Raw genomic sequence first — 22,566 nt, 5'->3', positions numbered from 1 at the left:
ATTATAGTCTGGGCCTTTATAGAAAAAGCAGGCCAACTCTTGCTCAGAAAGTTAAGCCACTTTTCCTGAGTATGAAGGATGCCTCCACCATCTTGAAAAGGAGCTTCCATCTGTGTTACCAAGTGACTAAAGCCAGAGTCTGGACTTCTGTTCTTCCCTAACAATCTATTATAGTGGTTCTCAACCTTGGCTACAGAGAAGAATCAGACTGGGACCTTAATAAATAAAAACCAATGCTTAGGACACCCTTCATATCAATTAAAGCAGAAACTCAGGGAATGGAATCTAACTGCCAATATATATTTTTTTAATTTTTCAAGTTCTCTTATTCTGCCAAGATTGAAAATCAGTTGACTATTCACAATATTGGTCCACCCAGCTTGACATATTGATTCCTTTATGCAAAAAGTGTTGTGACACAGACCCACCATTACCTCATTTCAGGAATGTCTCACTATTCCTGTGCCCCAATATTTTTATCCATCTTTGACTGGCTGGAGATTAAATTCACACAGACCTATGCCAAATAATTTTCTGCTTTTCTGAAGCCCCAAGTTCCAATTTCTCTATTTCTTTTTATTCTTTCTGTTAAGTGTTGAGAAATCACTGAGGGTACAATAAGCCAGGTTGTACTGCTTGCGTCTGCTGAGTGAAGACTCTTTATTAATAGCGTCCGGCCCCTAAGAGGTGCGTCACACACCATGGCCCTCCACGCCTTTCCATCTCTCCCTCTCTCCCCTCCTGCATTCCTTCTCCCCCAACCATGTACTAGCATCAATTGTCCTCATATCAGATTTGAGTACATTGGATTCTTGCTTCTCCATTCTTGTGATGCTTTCCTAAGAATGTAGTTCAACTCCATCAAAATTAATACAAAAGATGTAAAGTCACATCCTTTTTAGTGGCTGTATAGTATTCCACGGTATACATATACTAAAGCTTGTGGATCCATTCCTGCATTGGTGGGCATTTAGGTTGTTTCTACATTTTGGTGATTGTAAATTGAGATGCAATCAACAATCTAGTGCAAATGTCCTTATGATAAAATGATTTTTTTCTTCTGATTAGATGCCCAATAATGGGAGTGCAGGATCAAATGGGAGGTCTAGTTTGAGTTCTTTGAAGATTCTCCATACTTCCTTTCAAAAGGGTTGTATTAGTTTGAAGTCCCACCAGCAGTGTAAAAGTGTTCCCTCCTACTCTCCACAACCATGCCAGCAGCTGTAGCTTTGAGTCTTTGTGATGTGGGCCATCTCACTGGGATTAGATGATATCTCAGGATGGTTTTGATTTGCATTTCTCTGATAATTCAGATTAATGAACATTTTTTCATATGCTTGTTAGCCATTCATCTGTCTTCTTTAGAGAAGGTTCTATTCATCTCACTTGCCCATTGATATAAGGGATTGTTGGCTTTCAATTATTGCTTAATTTGAATTCTCTGTAGATTCTAGTTGTCAAGCTTTGTCCAATTGATAATATGTAAATATCCTCTCCCATTCTGATGGTTGTCTCTGTGCTTTGGTTGTTGTCTCTTTAGCTGTACAGAAGCTTTTCTGTCTAATTAAGTCTCATTTTTAATTTTTGTTGTTGTTGCAATTGCCGTGGAAGTCTTCCTTAAAAAATATTCCCCAAGGCCGATATCTTCAAGTATCTTCCCCACACTTTATTCAAGGAATTTTTTCAAGATTTGAGAAAATAATTCTTCATTTTGTATGGAACCAGAAAAAAAATCATATACCTAAGGCAATTCTTAGTAATAAAAACAAGGCTGGGGACATTAGCCTAGCAGAATTTAGTCTGTACTACAAGGTCATATTGATCAAAACAGCATGGTATTGGCACAAAAATAAAGACACAGACTGGAGTCGAATAGAAAACCATGAGATGAAACTAAAATATTACAGCCACCTGATCTTTGATAAACCAAACAAGAACATACACTGGGGGAAAGAATCCCTATTAGTAAATGGTGCTGGGAGAACTGGATATCCACATATAAAACACTGAAACCGGACCTGCACCTTTCTCCACTCACTAAAATTGATTCAAGATGGATAAAAGATATAAATCTAAGGCATGAATCAATAAAATCCATTTCTTTTATCATTTCATTCCTTACTTCTGGTTCAATCTCCTTTTGATTGAACTGAATCCTTTAGTAGACACATCAGGAAGGATTCGTGGTAGAATTTTGGAGACTATTTTCTCTGAAAATGGATTTATTTTGCCTTCATTTTTGAATAATAGTTGGAGTATAGAATTCTATGTCAACGGTTATCACGGCATTTTAAACACCATATTTCACAGAGGGTCTCAAATCTTGGTGAGAATTTTACTATTAGTTCTAATTCTAATTTCTATATAGTAATCTGATTTTTTCTCTATTGTTTTTGGGTTATCTCTAAAAAATACTAATATTAGTATTACATTATTAATACTGTAATAACAATATTAGTATTTGTAACTAAGACATGTTTTACTATTAGGCATTTCAAGACTTGCTCTATCTCTCCAATATTAACAACAATTCTTTTCTCAAGGTACCAGCTCTTCAAACATATTTACCATATCTATTTTTTCTGTTTTCACCATCGGGAAATTCTATGAGACGTTTTTTATTAACTTCACTTTCAAGATTTCTATTCTAGACTTCATTCTTGTAACTTTCTCAAATTCTTCTCCAACTTACTATTTCCTCCTTAAACTGCATGTAATCTCATGTCCAATAAAGACACTAATTCTTCTATTTTAATAAATCTATTTTTATTTACATAAATAATGTTTCTTTTTGTAAAATCCTCATTCTTTTTTTGTAAAGCCATACTTTTTTTTAATTTATTTTTTTTAATTGTTGGGGATTCATTGAGGGTACAATAAATCAGATTACACTGACTGCAATTGTTAGGTAAAGTCCCTCTTGCAATCATGTCTTGCCCCCAGAAGGTGGGGCACACACCAAGGCCCCACCCGCCTCCTTCCTTCCCTCTCTCTGCTTTTCCTTCCCCCCACAATCGCCAAAATGTAAAGCCATACTTTTTAATTATGTTCTTCCTTTTCTTCTATTAAAAGTTTTAAGCAGTTAATTTGCAATCTCCTTTTCAGATTGTTCCTATACCTTCTTTTCTAAGTTCTTCCATTTCCTCTTTACCTTTGTTTATTTTCTTTTAAGGTAATTTATTTCCCTATGTGTCTAATAGTTTTTATTGTGAATGCCTTTTCAGTTTCTGTAGAAGTTTCATGAGAGTCTTGAATTATTTAAATGTCCCTATTAAGGAATGTGCTTGCTTTCTGCCCTAACTCTATGGAATTTTCCATTTCCTCAACAAATTTTTACCTTAATTTCTAAATTTAGATTTCCACAATATTCATGTGTCATAAATCCACAACCCATAATTGTACCTGGCATAGGTTCCAGTGACTTTGCCTTGGCATGGGGGTTCTGCCAGATTTCCATAAATACTCAGTTCCAAATCCATGCATTAGCAAGATATCTATCTTTTCTCATATTGACATTAAAACTCCATTTCCACGCCACTGAAGATTGTATCTGGGATAGATTCCCTCATGTGCTCTGCAGTATCAACCTGCATGACTGCCACGTTTTCTTGAGGAAACCTGGGGAATTTCTTTTCTTTTTTGAGGTTGGCAATATGTTTTAAAAGCTGTTATATTTATGTGTTTGTAACAGGAATAGGAACGGTGAGTTCTAAGTCAGAGCAATGCCCCACAGTCTGTCTCTCCCACCCTTGCACAAGTAACTCCAGGATCAAGTCAGAGCTCCGTGTGAACGTTACAAACTGAGTGCTCGATGCATTTCCACCGCATGTTAAGCTAAGCATGTCTGAAATGATGCTCATCAATTCTTCCTTTACACAAACTTGTTTCTCTTGCATTTGCCATTTTAAAAAATGATATAGTTATTCTCACGGTCATTCCTGCTAAAACACTTGATTTAAGAACATATTCAGTAACCAAGGTTAGCTAAATCCTTCCCTACAGCCTCCATGGCTGTGATCTCTGCCAGCAGCAGCCTGCAGGTACACAACAGCCCCTGAGAGCCCTCTCCTGTGTGTTCTCCTTGCTTCCAGTCTCATGTTACCCAATTTTACTTCCATTTCTAATCTCAAAATCATATTGTTACAGCATGGATCTGACTGCATATCTTTTCACTTTGAAAATCTTTAATGGCTTGTCATTTTCTACCAAATAAACTGGCACTCAAGTTCACCAATTTGTGAAACTCAATCTAATTTTCTACCTTTCTTTGACCATAGCCACTCAAAAACCTTTATTCCAATAAAAGTAAACTTCTTTTTATCACCTGAACATATCTTGACATTTCTCTTCACTGTCTCCTGAGGACTTTGCTTGTTTTGAAGATTCCCTGCCCTGCCTGAAAGGCCATTATTTAGGCCTTAATTAAGGACAGCACCAAAGTGTGGGGCTGGAAATTCAGATATGCCCAAACGAAGCTATAAGGTAAGTGAAAAGGTGAAAGTTCTTAACCTAATCAGGAAAAAAAATCATATCCTGAGGCTGCTAACCTCTATAGTAAGAATATGAATCATCTATCCATGAAATAGAAGGGAAGGAGAAAAAAATTCATAATAGTTTTGTTGCTGCATATCAAACTGCAAAATTTATGGCCACAGTGCATGGTAAACTCTTGGTAAGATAAAAAAGGCATTAAATTAGCATGTGAACTTAAAACGTGCTCTGAAAGAAGACAATAGGTTATACCTGAAATCACTCAGCCTGTACTAAGACTTCGCCAGGGATCTCCTGAAACTGGTGAGGCCGTGCCATTTAGTACAAGTAAAGGGTGTTTATACAGATCCAGGAATAGGGTTGGACTTAAAAGTATTAAAATTACTAGAGAGGCTGCATCTGATAACTAAACTTTTTTTAGAGGTATATATGTATGGGGGGAAAGGTATATATTAGGTTCAGTACTATCCACAGTTTTGGGCATCCCCTATAGAAGGTGGAATGTATCTCTACCAGATAAGGGGACACCACTGCAAAATCCCTTGGGACAATTCTAACAAGCCCCTGAGTAGCAAACTCTCTGCTTCCCCCAGGTCTCAGACCAGACCCAGTTCAATATCTAGACCCAGTTCTATCAGATATTCTCATAATGATCTGTGCCAGACACCTCAGGTAATGTTTTAGGTTCAAGCTTATGGTCATTTACATTGCTCTGTCTTCAAATTACAGTGTAATTTGTAAAACAGTCTTTCTTCTTACATAGCATAACCGTGTACAAAATAGTCTTCTTTTGCTCTTTTCTCACCAAATCAAACCAATGCTTAATAGATTTTTTCCTCATAGTTCTGGGGTTAAAACACTATCTTCCCTCCACCCAAGTGCAAGTTCTCAGAGTTGTAATAATCCGTTTAAATCTCAGAGACCCTAAAACAAATGGGACAGCATTTGACTACATGGCTCCAATATATTATATTTCATTTTTAAAAATGTCAATAGCATGCCTGTGGGAGGGGGGGATAATCAAAAAACAAAGCTTCAATGATAAATTCAGCTGTAAGAAGCTCAATCAATCTTGCCTTTTGTGATCTGGTTGTAACACTTAAATCAGAATGTTTCCTTGGCCAGTCCACTTCAAATGTCTAGCGTTCAGGTAATTTGTCTGCAGAGTTGATTGATGAGTCCAGAAGTAAGAAATGCAGAGGGCCAGCCAAGTGAGATAACTGGTGAAAAGGGGATTCTAGAGAGCAATAAATCTTGGAAACCCAGCGTTACACAGCCCTTGTCCAGCTCTGGTATAAAGAAGTACTCCACTTACGGGACCTTCGTAACCTTGTTTAATCCAGATGTCTGTACATTGTACATTTTCAAATCGTGAATTCTCCCCACTGCCACCCTTCACCACTAGTTTTACTTTAATGTAATACCACTGCACATATCAAGCAATAACTTGGGAAAATCTGACTAGCTATTTCCATAGGTAAAGCTCTCAGCTTGGCTCATCTCAGTCTCTCTTCTCTTTTAAATGAATTTTGGTTGAAAGTTGATAATTTAACAATGTCTAAGATGCAGTATACTTTCTATTGAATTATCATGAAAGAGTTAAATGAGATTAAATACAGGATTGCATAGGATGTCTGGACTTAATGAAGAGTACTTTTTCCAGGTATTCTTTATGTTTTCACTTCATACATGAATATTTCTGAAGTGTTTTTGTAAATGCTCAGTTGAAAAATAATGTTTTTCTTCCCAATTAAAAAGTTCCAATGTTCATTCTTCTGTTTCATATGTTACATAACCTCTTTTCATACTTTATTTCTTAGATTCACTCCTTGTTGCATATCCGTTTTACCTTGACATAATGTAAAAGCAGAGAGAAAGCACGCTGAAAAAAATTTTAGATCGTTCAAGCGACAGTAAGTTCTAAGTCACATACCATACAACTACAATCTATGTGGATTAATTTCACACCATTAACTTTTTGGAAATTATTTGTATAGATTACAAATCTACTTCCTGCCCTTATTTGACAAGGTATGATCTAGCAAAAGTATAATTAATAAGAAGAAAGCCTTACTGCTAAATTTCATGAGAAATGAAAGACCACATTCTTTCCTCAAAAGCCCTAAACGACAGCTATTTAGACATGGCTGCACGAACACATCTTACACATATTAACTGCTGGTGGGTATGTGTTATTCTGGAAAATAGCAGTGCCAGAATAATACATAAGGCTAAAAAATGTATGAACCCTTAAACAAACCATATGTATGAAAGAAAATAGCTTTAACAGATGTCTCATTTTAGAATTTTATGCCCCATATTTTGATAATTGATGATTTGAATTGTTCTTCCAGGCCAATACCTAGGCCTCAGTTTAACAATAGAAAGGGACTATTCTATTCCTTTGAAAAGGAACTTTTATGGGCAGCACAATGTTTCCTAGAGATGATTTTATATATGCAAGTGAATTCCATTGGGGTAGACTATCCAAAAGAAGTTATTTGACATATTGGTCATGAAAAACAATGGCTGCTAATTGCTGTGTATCTGAATAATGAAGCCCTAAATAAGGAGACTCCTTATCTCACTCAATAATACTGCTATTCCTTCATCATCATGATCAGAGTCCACAATGACATTCAGTATTAGACAAGGAGACAGGCACAAACCCAGCACAATGGGACCTGGATGGTTTGGCTAACTCAGCAGGCAGACTGCAAGGTTTTGAATGAATACATGGTGTTATAAATCACCTCTCAAAGGGAAAACCAATGCCAACTTAGACCATGCCTTTATTAATGTGCCCTTATTTAATGGCATTACTGTTTTAAAGGACAGTAATTATACAGATTAAGGCAACCAATTAAAAAGCAATTAAACACAAGAATTTCCTAACTTGAAAGTCTTTCACCAAAGTAACTGGTCACTAATGTAAGAAGATTCCATCTCTTTTGGAAGCCTTTAACTGGATTTCCTTTGGTTGTGGATAAGAAAATAGTAGGTGGTAAGGGAAACAGTAGATGAAGAGAAAGAGAAATGAGTATTCTAGATTTATTATCGTTCTAGAAAAATCTGACTCCTCGATTCTTCCCAAATATGAATATTAATTACATTTTATAAAAAGTTATGGGTAAAGTAAAATATCATCATATCATATCATATAATTTTCTTTTCTGTTAAGTATTTAAAAGTCCTAAGTGGTATCTATATTATTTGTATTTACTCTTCATTCTCATTATTCCACATCTTTTCTTTTTCTGGAAATTTGAAGAGAAATTCCACAGTTACTATTCATCCCTAAATATTTTTGAATTTTGTGATATTTTAAGTAATGAAAGAATAATTTTGTTTGGCTTCTAGGAAAAATATTAAAGTACATTTCTTTGAACTTTCAGTAGGCTCAGACTTTCAAAGGTTACTCCTGAATCAAATCATTCTAGACTGTTTTTAAGAGAGGAGTAAGGTATAATCAAGTAAAACAACTATCATAGTTTATGCTTTGATATAAAGTCCTGCTGACCTGTGATTTTAAAATATTCATTTACATAAGTATTTTAACAGTGAAATTAAAAATGCCACCTTTTAATAATTTTCTTTTTAAATGAATATCCTCACAGAGTGAGCATGAAATTCATGCGACTTTAATAAAAAAAAGTTGATACTTTAGACAAAAAAAAAAAAATCCTTAATATCTTATGTATTAGAGCACTAGTTCATATCTTCAAGTACTTCAATCACAAAAGGACCCTGGCAAACCGATAGAGGCTTCTTTAATAAATGACATTCATAAAAGGAAAATGGTTACATTGACAGGCTTTTATTTTTCTTTGACTTCTTAACCTTTTACAATTTAGAGATATTATAGAAAAACAACCTAGATTTTGAAAACATATGTCCTATGAATTGCATGTTAAAGAATGCAATCCCAACTGTAGACATTTCACTGTCCATTCGTGGATAATGTATATGTGGCAGGAGTTAGCTGACTCTGCATTTTATGTCCCTGATTTGGCACAGTATCTTTTCACAATGTGTCCCAGATGTTATGTAAAGTTCTGAGCAAAAAAAAAAAACATGTACACATGCATGTGATGTGTCTATTTTGGTGGTGGGGGAACTGAACAATAGCCTTCATAACACCAGTAAAAGCTACTATTTAGACCATATGAAAGTTTACTATATTTATAAAAAATGTAAGCAGTTTTAGTGAGCATTTATAAAATGGGTACTACTTTATGGCCTTGACTTTAACAGCTGATGACATAAATTTTTTGGATTATTATCAAGTGCACGTTGAAGCAGCTGTTGCCGTGCCAGACACGCTGATGCATCTCCTCTCCTTCCAACTAGTGGAGTGTGGCTCTTTTCCTGGAATCAGTATCAGTACAGCTTATAATAGTGAATGCCCAAAATCTAGAATGGCAGTAAAAATAAAATTTTATTTAAATTTGGGGGAGGAGGAAGATAATTTCAAGCACATAAATAACTTGTGATCTCTCCTAATTTTAACTGTACAAATAACTAGTGAATGTACAGGAAAGAAAGGCATATTTCTAAAAATATTTCAGAAAATTTAGGACTTGCACTCCAAAGGAACAAAATCCACGGCGGAAAATGCACATTTGTCTACAGCATAATTCTACAACGAAGTCTCCACCATATTCTACGGATTGGGTTTTACTGTGGGTCACTTCTTATTCATCTCATGTTCTTAGCCTTTCATCAAAGCCTGGAGAACTTCTTAAGTCACAGCATGTTTAGAAGTTGTTTTTGGTTTTGTTTTCTGATGGGGTAATACTAATTGTCAAACACGTGAGTGTTAAGGAAAATTTAGGATTTCTTGATTGCTATTTTATAAAAGAAAGATGAGATGATAAACGCTGACTATGTACGACTTGTCTTTACATCCAGCTTTCAGCCCAGGGAAGGGCCTGGAGATGGAGCTCAGGTGGTAATGCTGTGCACACCAGCTCCTAAGAGGCCACAGACTAGCACCGACTGGGCCTGGGGCTTAGGAACTTCAGCTTGATAAGATATATATCTATTTTAATGACAAAAATGATTCCATATCTCTAAAACTTATGTTGAAGACTTACTGTGCGTGGTGGAAAACTAAATGGAGAATGGAAAAGAAAAAAAAACACAGCCAAGTAGTTCACTATTATATAGTCTAAATCTTCCAATTCTCCATACAACCTTGATTAAATTCCAGTCTCCTTGTAATACCTTCACTTAAAATGACTCACATGTCTTTTTCACTAACTATCGAATCTTTTCCCACCAGGGTGAATTTTGCTCAACTAAAGGGAATGTCTGAACCTAAATGCATTCCCAACACTCAGGCTTCCCTTAGATTGGTTAGGATGATATGGTATATTCATCACATCTCCATATTTATAAATCAATAGAAAATTAGCTAATGTCTTAGAAGCAAATTCTTCCTTCAGGGACAAGAATTAATCATATGTTTTACAGAACAGAGGCTGGATTGTAAAACATGTTGCATCTATTGGTCCTGGAAACTGTTAAGAACCAAGGCCGACTTCCTCTCTCTTCTTCCCCACGTCTCTCTCCTCACTACGAAGAGCCTCCTACTTTTCCCATTTCTGCTCTCTACTGCTTTCTTCTTGTCATGGATTTGCATTTGTTCTACCTTAGAAATTCCAAATTAGGGAACTCAGAGGCAAACATTAATCTTTCATCTTAGGTAACTATATTTGGTATTCCTTTCTAAATTATTCAGAGAGAAAATTAGTTTTGTGGATCTTGGGTCCATTTTTCTTCCTCGGAAGCCTAGAATCAGGATCACTTGGAATAAAAAGCTGATCGTTCGGGCCAGGAGCAATGCAGTTTCTACAAGGAAAAGACACGGCCAGGAGAAACAGACAAATCTCCCGTACACCTGATACAACTGAGTTTACACAAATACATGATATATAAGTAATGTAGTGCCTAATATAGAGAAGAGCTGAAAGACTATTCGTATTTGCCTTTCACGTTGGATTTTTTTAAGTATTTTTAAACAATGTTGTGCACGGTCCCAAGGAGATACTTTGTGCCCACACAGAGAACGTGAGGATATCAGCTCTTGAGGGAGGCATCGGATGGGTAACATGAGGGCTCAACTTCCCAGAGCAGCTCAAAGGTTTGATTCTATGTTTGACACATTCTGTTGAAGTTATACATAAAATGATCTTGTGAGAAAAAAAGGCATGTTTTTAAAAAAACAAGATTTGAAAACCACAGGAGATAATTCTTTTTCAGGAATTTATGATGATATTTCAATGCACACTAAGCTGAGATCAAAAGAGGTTGCATACGAGTGATTTCAGTATAAATAAGTTCATGATGCCAGCTGTGCTATCTAGTCCCTCTGATTTCCGCATTCCACAAGGAGTCACATGCCAGTAATTGCTAATGACATTAACTCGATGTGATCACATCGTGATTTCCATAATTAATAAAAGACAAATAAAATACTCTATGTGTATTTTTATAAATGAAGAAAGAATATGCAGATATGTCCTAAGGAAGCTTTAACACAGATATTAACAAACAGAATTGACGGGATTTCGTTAGTACCCTCGTGCTGGAATATTCATCTGCCTTGCAGACTTAACCACCTCCTCAAACTTTCCCATGCTCTCTTCAATGGAACAGTTAATATTCTTCTTGCTAAAGGACTCAGATGCAGCACCAAAAACTGATATCTCGGTGGCTCCAGCAGCAACCTGAAAAATATAATTTAAAGCCCAAAGCTAATACATTTTAAAATATAAATGAAAGCAATAGAAGAAAGATGAGCTACTCCAAAGGCATACTGGTATTCTTTAATATTCTCTTCATAATTTAAAATTGAATTCCTCTCATCTTGTCCCAGACACACTTTTCAAATGTAAAAATATTTCATAATAGGATAATTCCACAGACTTTTTTACCCAAAGCCCATGGGGCATGGAAAACACAGTGATGATGTTCCGATTTAATTTTGCCTTTCATAAATTACATATTGTCTTCAGAAATACTTTAACACTAAGTATGGAAAACACTAGCCCACCTATAAAAGCTTTCTTTCCCATTAAAGGCATAATTTTCAAACCAATTATTAAAGTAAACGATAGTAAACATTTTCCATTTTTCTTCTCTTCCTACATTCCAACAGAAAACTATTTTTCCAACTCATCATTTAGATTTCGTCCCGAATTATCCTCCTGCCTCCTAATCAGGCTTTCACCATTTCGTACCCTGACGCCACGACCTTATTCTTGTATGCCTAATGTCTGAATCTTCTTGCCAGTCTTTAAATCCAAAACATTAATGATTCAATCAATTTCCCTTTTGTTGCCGTCCTCAACTTTATTTCCTTCCCCCAGGCTTTGCCGGTGACTTGCTTTCAAATGTCAAGCCTTCTACTTTTTTAGGTGGATTTTAAGGCTTTCTGTTAATGCACCTGTAGCACTCTGCCTGGGTTTTCCCTTCTCACTGATCCCCTATTAATACAACAAGAAAAAACAAAACAAAACTATGTTGTCTTTTTCCAACATGAAAAAGAAATTGGCTTCTAAAATGTTTAACCTCTAAAATAAAAATCTTATTAGTGGGGCGGCGCCTGTGGCTCAAGGAGTAGGGCACTGGTCCCATATGCTGGAGGTGGTGGGTTCAAACCCAGCCCCGGCCAAAAAAATAAAATAAAATAAAATAAAAAATCTTACTAGTGAACACCTGCTATTTGGAAGTACTGTGTTTAGTATTTTGTATTATATATGTATTTTTTGTAATCCACGAACAACTCTGTAAACTAAGCACAATGATGCCTTTTTTTTTCAGATGAAAAACTTGTGGCATGAAGAAGTTAAATATGTGTGCTACATAGTTAAATATGTACTACATATACCTATCTTCACAGGTAGGAAACATTCCTGACCTGTGTTTGATTAGAGAACTGGCTGCCATCCACGTGGAGATGGGTTTTACCCCTTTGCCTGCCCTTCTAGGCTAACACGAAACTGTCCTCTCCCTGTCTTCTTCAAGGTGGAAACATTCTCTGTTTTGTTAGGACTAGATGATGGCAACTTTTGCAATTTCTTTAAATGCCTCCTTTCTTTACAATGCAATACGATTTTTACCAAATCAAACAAAAAAACCCACACATGATTCTAGAAAGATCCCCTTACAGGTGATACACTAAGTAGGCCACAACCTCAACACTATTCAACACAGTCTCAAAGATAGAAACAAATGCTGCAAAATCCTTGCCATACCCCACATAAGCCTAATGTCTTAAGCTGTTACTTAAAACTGAAGTGGTCTTCTTGTATGTGTAATTATTAAAGCTTTCATTTAGATCATATAAAATCTTTAGTTACATAGGATCAGAAGAAACAAACTAGAAGGAAAATAAGGAAAGTCACAGAAGGCAGGTACAATGACAAAGATTAGCTTCACCCAGAAGGAGAAAATAACAGAAAGAAAAAGTGGACCAAAAAACATCACAAAAATAATTATGAATTTAGTAATAATTACAATTATATATTATAATATCACAGGAGAAATGTTTACATTTTACTCTAAATTAGTTAACATGGAAGCACAAATACACTTTAGAAAATTTTTTACCAAAATGGAGAATTGTATTTCTTTTTTTTTTTTTTTTTGTAGAGACAGAGTCTCACTTTATGGCCCTCGGTAGAGTGCCGTGGCCTCACGCAGTTCACAGCAACCTCCAACTCCTGGGCTTAAGAGATTCTCCTGCCTCAGCCTCCCGAGTAGCTGGGACTACAGGCACCCACCACAACGCCTGGCTATTTTTTGGTTGCAGTTTGGCCGGGGCTTGGTTTGAACCCGTCACCCTCGGTATATGGGGCCGGCACCTCACTGACTGAGCCACAGGTGCCACCCAAATAGTTGTTTTTGTTTTTTTTTTTACTTGGACCCACCACCTCCAGCATATGGGACTGGCGCCCTACCCCTTGGAGCCACAGGCACCGCCCGGAAAAAGTGCCCTACAATAAATGGCTCTTTCAGTTTAACCATTCAAGAATATTTCATGCTTTGATTCTTGAATGGTTAAACTGAAAGAGCCATTTATTGTAGGGCACTTTGGTCCCTAACAATACTGTGAGGATGTCAAGCTCTATGTATCCATGTTAATATATAAGCACAGTAGCAATATTTATCTGAGATTGTAAGTCAGTTAAGTATGCCAACGTTTTAACTTTGTGAAGATCTTTAAAACAATAAGAGGCACTTTAGAAAAATTAGTAGCACACTTACAGCACGATGAAACCCCTGAAGGTTAGGAGTAAGGACAGGGTATCGAACTCCTGGATATTGACGAATGCCTTTCATCACTTCAGTGTGATCAGCCATCTTAAACACATAATTGGCAGATATAAATATGTAACTTTGAATATGCTATCAAGCCTGGTTTTAGTTCTTCAGATAAGTTGTGATTACATATACAGTTATAGTATATAAATTAATGTTGGAAATAAAAAAACAATACCAGTGTAGCTAAAGAAAAATAGTTCTCCGTGTCATATTGTAACTAGGTACAAGTTTAATTAAGTCACATAACAGGACTTGGATAAATGAGCGACTATGGAGAGTCAGGAACTCTGAACTCTACTATTTTCATTTGACCAATCCTTATTCTCTTTCATTCAATTCTTTTTCAAATATCCCCGAGGTTAGGGAGAATTTGAACAGCAAATTTACCTTGCACATAAAAATTTTATGTCTAAATAATTTTCAGTGTATGAAATTTTACAATGTGCAGTAAAGTACAAATTACATACATTCTTCAGAACAATTTAACAAGGCTGAGGCCTTAGAATGTTATTTGGTTAGCATAGGTGTTTTAATTAGTTATAATGCTTTGTGTAGTTCTATCATATTATTACCATATGTTCTCATAATGTGAACAAATGAACAAAGCAGTAGGCCCAGCAGAAAAATTTAACACACCCTGTCGAGACTTTATTTCCTACATTAATAACAAAATCAACTTTGAATTAAAATATCAAATTCACCAATTTGCCACAAAGTCTATGAATTAGCCTCTTAAAGCAATAACTAACAATCAGATCCCATAACCATCACACAGGGAAATTACCATTGACATAGCCATAAACCTTACAAATTTAAGAATAATAAATTATGGCATGAACAATAAATATAAGTAATAATATGTAAGCAGTGGAAAGTATACAAATGGAGCATGGAGAAAGATGTGAAAACATAACCAAAATTGGTATCCTCGGTATGGGAATGGGAGACAAAAAGCTATCATTTTTTTCTCTATGTATCTTGGCTTATTGCAATAAGCATGAATTTTTTAATTTAAAAAAGAAATAAAAACTAAATTAATCAAAACACGAACGCTTAATATGGCTACACACATTTGAAAAATATAAAATATTATAATATTTACTGTTACTGGCCCATTGGTCTTATCAACTCAACTAAATGCCTGCAGAATTAAATTTAATACTTTTGAATTAGTGTAATTTGAATTAAGTGATTTTAAAATACATATTAAATTAAAAACTAAATATCAAAGATTCAAAAAAGTACACCCCGTTAATTGCCATATGCCTTACGAACATTTAAAATTACATGTTTCATTCCATCCAAAGGCATTTATTTATGTTTAACTTGTGATCTTTGCTCAATTATTTCTATAGTATTGGATCTACTTTCCCTCCCCCCACCTATTCCCCTCATTTACAAAGACTAACATATTCATTTACAATGCCTAAAATCCAACTCTTTCATTTCATTTTAAACCCATCTGACTTTAATCTAGATCAGTGGTTCTCAACCTGTGGGTCATGACCTACGGGAACCGTATTAAAGGGCCACAACATTAGGAAGTTTGAGAATCACTGATCTAGATGTTTACTGAGCACCTACTAAGACCAAAGCCCTGTGCTAGATCATGCGGGAAAACACAAATACACATCTGACTCCCCTGTGGGGAGTGAGGTCCTTGCTTTGAAGGAATCTGCAGTAGTGTTGGGGAGAAAAAACAGATATGCTTGGAATGTCAACAATTCAAAAGAGTACCCCGGTTGTAAATAAGAGTACAGAGTAGAAGAGGTCCTACTGGGGATAGGTTGGGAGGGCCTATAACATAGTCTGAGAAAGCTTTAAAGACCGTATGAGATATACACTGTAGTCTGTGACTTCGGTACATCATAATGCCCAACAATGGCCACGACAGCAAGTATTTTTGTTCTATATGCTCTTTATCAAGAGATCAACTCTGCTTACTTTCTCCCTTGAAGATGAATAGGCTGTGACATTATGTTATAAGTAGGGACACAGCTTCCACATGTCTTTACCCCAAGCACCCAGCGTGCTGTAAGAAACTAGCCCATGAAGAAATGTCGCATGAAGACACCTTCATGGAGAGCCCCTGTGAAGAGAAACTGAGGCCACCAGCCAGGCTCACTCCCTAAATTTGTGATGGAAGTAGTCTCCATATGACTTTTGTCTTCAGCTTTAATACCCCAGACATTGTGGACCAGACACAATCTGTCCCCCTGTGCCTGATTCAAATTTCTGACCCACAGAATTAGCACAATAAATGACTATTTGCACCTCTAAGTTCTCAGCTAATTCTCTGCACAGACATAAAAGCTGGAACAATGAAAAGTGAATAGGATTGGGAAAGAAGGAGGAGTGATTCTACGTGGTAACATGTTATTTGGCTCGAGAAGATTGTTGATGAGTGATCAGGGATAAGATGAGAGATGAAGAAGAGAAAGATGAGAGATGAAGAAGAGATGGGGACGAGTCTTTAAGTTCACGTTATTCTAGATTCCTGATTTGTTCTGAGGCCAACAGAAAGCCATGGAGAGTAATGTCGAAAGAGCAAAAGAGCAGAATAAATGCAGTATTTTAGAAAGATTGGTGAAATAGTGGAGATATTTACATTACTATGACAACATAATTTAATAAAAAGCATGTTCCTCACCAAATAACAGATTTGGATAGAGATTGGTAATGCATCATAAAACAGAATAAAAAGCAAATTTTAATCTATAAGAAAGATTGTGTTGGTTTATATGGGGTTATTTCATATAAACAAGGTGTAGGCATTAATACCATGAAGCAAACGGTAATTTCTTTTAATAGATGTTTAATTCAATAGAATAGAAAAATAAAGAGACATGACAACAATTGAATCCCCAGTTCATGAAAGCTGAACTTTGATAATTAGCAAAGATACTTAATAAAGCTCTGATCAATTTATAAAGTAGCAATCCAAAATATCAGTTCATTTCATTTCAAAAAATATTCACAATATGAGGGCATTTAGAAAATTATAGTTCTGTCTTGCTTCAGACAATAAGGCAAATAAGTAAAGGGGCTGAGGAAATCCTGATAGGATATAATTTTATTACAATTAATAAAATAGAACAGGTTTCAATTAAAAGTATAAAATCCTTGCCTTAATTTTTTTTCTCCTGGGGAGTTTATATTATACTTCAGTCTCAATGTTATTTTAATGTCTAAAATTTAACTATTACTTAAACAATGAAACTAACCATTTACATTACTGTTTTGACATTTTAACAAAATCTCTCTACATCTGGTTTGACTTAACATATTTTTAAGATTTTGCTGTGCCTTTTTTATTTAAGATCATAGAAAATCCTCAGGATCTGGCTAGTAACAATTTTTGCCATCATTCTCAGTCTGAAAATAGCGATACCTGTGTCTATCTAGCCAACAAAATAGGCCGACCCTGGCTAATCATGTTGTAAACATCCACATTTTGATCTGGATCCAAACAATCACAATATGTGTAAAACAATTTGCAATAGTTTTAAATAGTTAAAAAGAGACACAAGGATTAGAATGTGAAAAGCTTATAGTTTAGAGATTTTATTTGTTACTGATTCAGATAGCTCATGTTATGCATATTTAAATATTCTACTGATAGTCTGTGATTATATGAATATTATAATCTCTCCTAAATATTTAGGCTTTCAATATATCCTCCAGACAACGGCAATCACTAAAATGTAACTTAAGCATTATATCCTTATCTTACCAAAATTCACTGAGATTAATGGAATTTCCAGGTCACGTACCCACATATGCAGTAATGAGCAATGAAAAGAGTTTCTCACAAACTTCAGAAGGGGATAATATTAGAAGTGTCAACAATTTGTGTAAATAGACTACCGCATGCCTAGCTTTATTTTGCTTCGCTTTATTGTACTTCACAGATATTGCATCTTTAACAAATTAATGGTTTGGGGCCAGATGCGGTGGCTCCCGCCTATAATCCTAGCACTCTGGGAGGCCGAGGTGGGTGGATTGCTTGAGCTCAGGAGTTCAAGACCAGCCTGAGCAAGAGCAAGACCCTGTCTCTAAAATTACCCAGGCATTGTGGCAGGCACCTGTAGTCCCAGCTACTTGGAAGGATGAAGCAAGAGGATCACCTTAGCTCAAGAGTTTGAGGTGACTGTGAGCTATGATGCCATGGCACTCTACCAAGGGTGACAAAGTGAGACTTTGTCTCAAAAAAAAAAAAAAAAAAAAGTTGAAGGTTTCTGGCGACTCAGAGTGAAGTAAATCTGTATGTGCCAGTTTTCCAACAGCAGGGGGCTTGCGGTGTGTCCCTGTGTCACACTTTAATAATTCTCACAGTATTTCAAACTTTTCCATTATTATCACATCTGTTATGGTGATCTGCGATTGATCAGTGATAGTTGATGTTGCTCTTGTAATTGGGGTCACCACGAACCACACATAAATATAAGATGGCAAATGTAATCGATAAATGTTGTATGGAATTTAGGCCAATTAATAACCCTACAATGGCCTATAAGTATATGAGTGAAAGATGTACACATGTCTCACTTCAAATAAAAAGCTAGAAATGAATTAAGTTTAGGGAGGAAGGCTTGCTGAAAAACAAGATAGGGCAAAAGCCAGGCTTCGTGTATAAACAGGTATATAATACTTTGATTTTCAAGTCCAATTAAATTAAAAGTAAAAATACCCATCACCCTTTGACTGTTTTCAAAATTACAGTAGAGAAAATAGAATACTAATTTAGTAAATTTCACTTAGTTCCAACTATATATACATAATGTGGGATATTTAATTAACATGAGTAATATTTACTTTAGATGAAAGTACATAAGAAACTGCAAGACCCTATTCTGTTTTTAATAACATCTATTCATTTTGACTTTAATCAGTGACTAATTTTTTTCTATCCTTTTCCCAGAACAAATGCAATTACAAATGTAAAATATTGTACAGGTCTCCCGAGCTGCCTTTGTTATACAATTTTCATATATAAGTCTCTCATGACCATTTATGATATACAAAACTTCGACATCTATTATTTTAACTTAATGAGAAATCAGTCACTAACAAGATCACAATCTCAGTGAGAAGGAAATGTTTTGGTTTGTTCTGTCTGTATCACCATAGAAATCATTCAAAGGGTCTGTGTGACCCTGTTCAAGATGGGAGAATTTCACTGTGTGATGGGGTGGAGATATTAAAGTTTTAGTTAGCACTGTTGTTTTCAGTGGCAGAAATGTTCAGAGTAGAATTTGAACTTCGTGTGAGAGAAATGGCAAGGTACTCTGCGTGTCCAGTGACAGTGGCACCTTTATGTGACTTGACCACCTCTCTGACAACTGCATATCATAACCAAATAGGAGACTCCACTTCTTGTGTTACTCTGTCTTGCGTGGCCAGTGAACACGATCAAGTCAAGCATCATCAGTGAGTGAGCATTACCCGCTCTCCCCGTCTTCCCTCCACTTGCCTGCTAAAGGGCTCAAACTGTCCCCTGTAACAAAAGACCTGGACCTGATGCTTTGGTGTATTAGATAGAGAGCTGAGAAGCATTTAGAAAAAGAGTAAGAGATGGCCAGGAAATATAAATCAATAGTTATGGAGCTAGGGAGGTACAGACTGGAGTGTGGAAGGTATGCTTTAGGGGAAAGATTTTTTTTTTTCTGCTCTAGAGCAGTGAAACAGCATGAGAAGGGAATTCAAAGGGGAAATGATACAAAGTATTAGTCTTCAAGTGACATAAAAATCAGAATACCATTTAATTCCTAGATTTCCATATTGTATTTCAGAGGGGCTCACAATTATGGCACACTTTAAGAATACTGGTATAATTATTCTCAGACATTGAAATCATACACTATATAATATGAAACATTGTACTCGATTTTACCTCAAATTAAAATTGTCACTCTAGAGCAGGCGTCCTCAAACTTTTTAAACAGGGGGCCAATTCACTGTCCCTCAGACCGTTGGAGGGCCGGACTATAGTTAAAAAAAAAAAAAAAAAAAAAAAAACTATGAACAAATTCCTATGCACACTGCACATATCTTATTTTGAAGTAAAAAAACAAAACAGGAACAAATACAATCACACCACCTCATGTGGCCCGTGGGCCACAGTTTGAGCACCTCTGCTCTAGAGTTTAGCAAGAGTGCATATTTATCGCATCCTAGAATATCGAGCACCAGAAGCACATAAATATCTGAAGATAATCAAAATACATAGAGCCAGAAGCTATCCTGTGAAAAATTCTTTCAAACATTATATATGCATGTCTGCCTATACAGTTGTACATCCATAATATATTATACTGGTAAGTGAATGAATCAGTTTTTATCAATGAAAAATCAAATGGAAATTTTTCCTACTAAAAACATATTCAATATAACAACTATAACTATGCACTGCACATTTTATTTTTAGTTTTGTGAAAATTATAAAAATATAATACACTAAAATTATTCTCCGTCAAAAGTGTAGTAGTTCTTCTAAACCAAAGATGTTGCCAATAATGGATTATTAAAATGAAAGATAAGGATAATTTTCTAACCCATCAATAAAAACTTTTAATCAACAGAGCTAAAGACTAAACTATTTGTCTATCCTCACTACATAAAATATTATACAGTGTTTTCATTAGAAAGAAGAAAAGATCTTAGTGAAGCATCGCAAGAATGGAGAAGCATGAATCCTATGTACTCAATCTTGTTATGAGGACAATTAGTGACAATTAATGACACGGTGGGGTGGGGGAATGGGAGAAAAGAGAGAGAAAGAAGGAGGGTGTGGTGGGGGAAAGGAAGAGCAGAGAGAGGGAAGGAGGGAGGGGGGTGGGGCCTTGGTGTGTGCCACACCTTTTGGGGGCAAGACACAATTGTAAGAGGGACTTTGCCTAACAAATGCAATCAGTGTAACCTGATTTCTTGTATCCTCAATGAATCCCCAAGGATAAAAAAAAAAAAAAAGAAGAAGAAAAGAAAAAGCATATAGTCAAAAATGAGAAAAAATGCATTATGGAATAACCTCAGACAAGTTTTTTAAAATATTTTTTAGTTAGCTTCATTTTGAGATATTTATAATATTTGTTAACTTTTAGAATTTTGTAATTTCATCAGTTTGTTTTTCTCATTTAAAATTAATATTTATTTTCCTGCCTAATTAGTACTGGCATTACATATGTTACTTTTTTTTAAGCAGCTCCTCCAAATTGACACATCCCTGACAGTGTTGGCCACGTGTCTCACAGGTCTCAGCCATAAAAAAAAAAAAAAAAAAAAACGGAGATTTTTCAGCATTTGTACCAACCTGGATGGAGTGGAACACATTATTCTTAGTGAAGCATCACAGGAGTGGAGAAGTATGAATCCTATGTCCTCAATTTTGATTTGAAGACAATTAATGACATGGTGGGGCATGGGGGAAGGGGAGACCAGACAGAGAAGGAGGGAAAGGCTGAGGGAAGGGAAAAAAAAAAGAACAAGTAAAGAAAAGAAAATGGTGACTAATCTTCACATAAATTGGTTTTAATTTTGACCAAGTATATTACTTAAACATTAATTTTCAACTCAACATGTTAATATATTGTTTAGGATATTGTATCCTCATTTATAAGTGACATATGTTTGTAATTTATCATTTATGATAATATATTTTTTCCAACTTTAATGTCAGGTATACCCAGAACAAGTACAATGATTTTGATGTATTTCTTCTTTTTCTATTGTCTATAAGATTTAGCATGATCTGTTTTTTGAAATTATCTTTTACTTTTATTTATAAGTCTTAGTTTTCTATTTTCTGTTACTTAAAAAAAATAATAAGAAATTAACTGATGACTCCATACTGAATCTCAGAGTCAAAGCATTCTATAATAGACATACTCTTATTTGACAATGTGAATGCTACTTTCTTAGCATTATTATTATTATTATTGCTTAATATTTTGATGTAGCAATTGTCTGATTCCCTTTCTGAATGTATTTATGTTCGTTTGTTCTTTACAAGGTTTTTGTTTCTAATCCTTATCTTAAGCATTGTTATCATTATTATATTTTAAGTATTTTTAATTCTGTGAAGGCAAAAGAAATGGAAACCTAATTAACACGTGTATATGTAAAAATGAAAATGAAAATGAAAAAATATGAATATTTATTTTTCTGCCTAATTAGTACTGGCATTACATATATTACTTTTTTTTTTTTTAAAGCAGGTCCTCCAAGTTGACACATTCCTGACAGTGTTGGCCACATGTCTCACAGGTCTCAGTCAGAGGGAGGAAGCCCGACCCATCCAACCACACCAATTAGCAAGAGCACAGGCAGCACTCCTGGCATAGACAGTGGCCAACTACTCTTCAAACCGGATAATCTCAGGGACAAATCCAAATTTTGCATCTAGCCAGAAATATAATCCTTAAAGATAAAGAAAGCTGAGACATACCTAATGATCACTCCTTGAAAAGTTTATATTTCCTACTTGCAAAGTTCTTGATGAGGGACCTTGACAGAGATGGCAAGGCTGAACTTGACAGCACTTCCAGAAACACTAACTAGGAAGTAATGTTACCAATAAAAAGAGAGTGACAGAAATGAATGGTAATGGTATGGGTTTTGAGGAGGACATGAACATTGCTACATTTTAAGGAAGCACAAGGAAGGTCAAACAGTAAAATCTGGGACATAAGTATTTGTGGGCTCTTCATAACTGCACCACCTTCCATGGCTCTCAACCATCATTCAAGG

At 35.5% G+C, this 22,566-nt stretch overlaps 1 protein-coding gene across 4 annotated transcripts in view; it reads right to left on the bottom strand.

Moving 5' to 3' along the window:
* HMGCLL1 (3-hydroxymethyl-3-methylglutaryl-CoA lyase like 1) overlaps positions 1–22,566 on the bottom strand; it is a 145,662-nt gene that overhangs the window by 66,350 nt on the left and 56,746 nt on the right. For 2 of the 4 annotated variants that reach the window (XM_053603410.1, XM_053603411.1), the window contains 2 exons: positions 13,765–13,860; positions 11,074–11,222 (listed from right to left, as the gene is read on the bottom strand). The exons of 1 other annotated variant lie outside the window; for it this stretch is intronic. In XM_053603410.1, the coding sequence (XP_053459385.1) occupies positions 11,074–11,222; positions 13,765–13,860 (245 nt within the window). Of the gene's footprint in view, positions 1–11,073; positions 11,223–13,764; positions 13,861–16,186; positions 16,320–22,566 lie in introns of those variants that run through there. One more of the 4 variants, XM_053603412.1, reaches the window with a different exon arrangement.

Source organism: Nycticebus coucang, chromosome 9 (genome assembly GCF_027406575.1).
Source record: "Nycticebus coucang isolate mNycCou1 chromosome 9, mNycCou1.pri, whole genome shotgun sequence".
Taxonomy (NCBI): Eukaryota; Metazoa; Chordata; class Mammalia; order Primates; family Lorisidae; genus Nycticebus; species Nycticebus coucang.
This window is presented reverse-complemented; position numbering and strand designations above follow the sequence as displayed.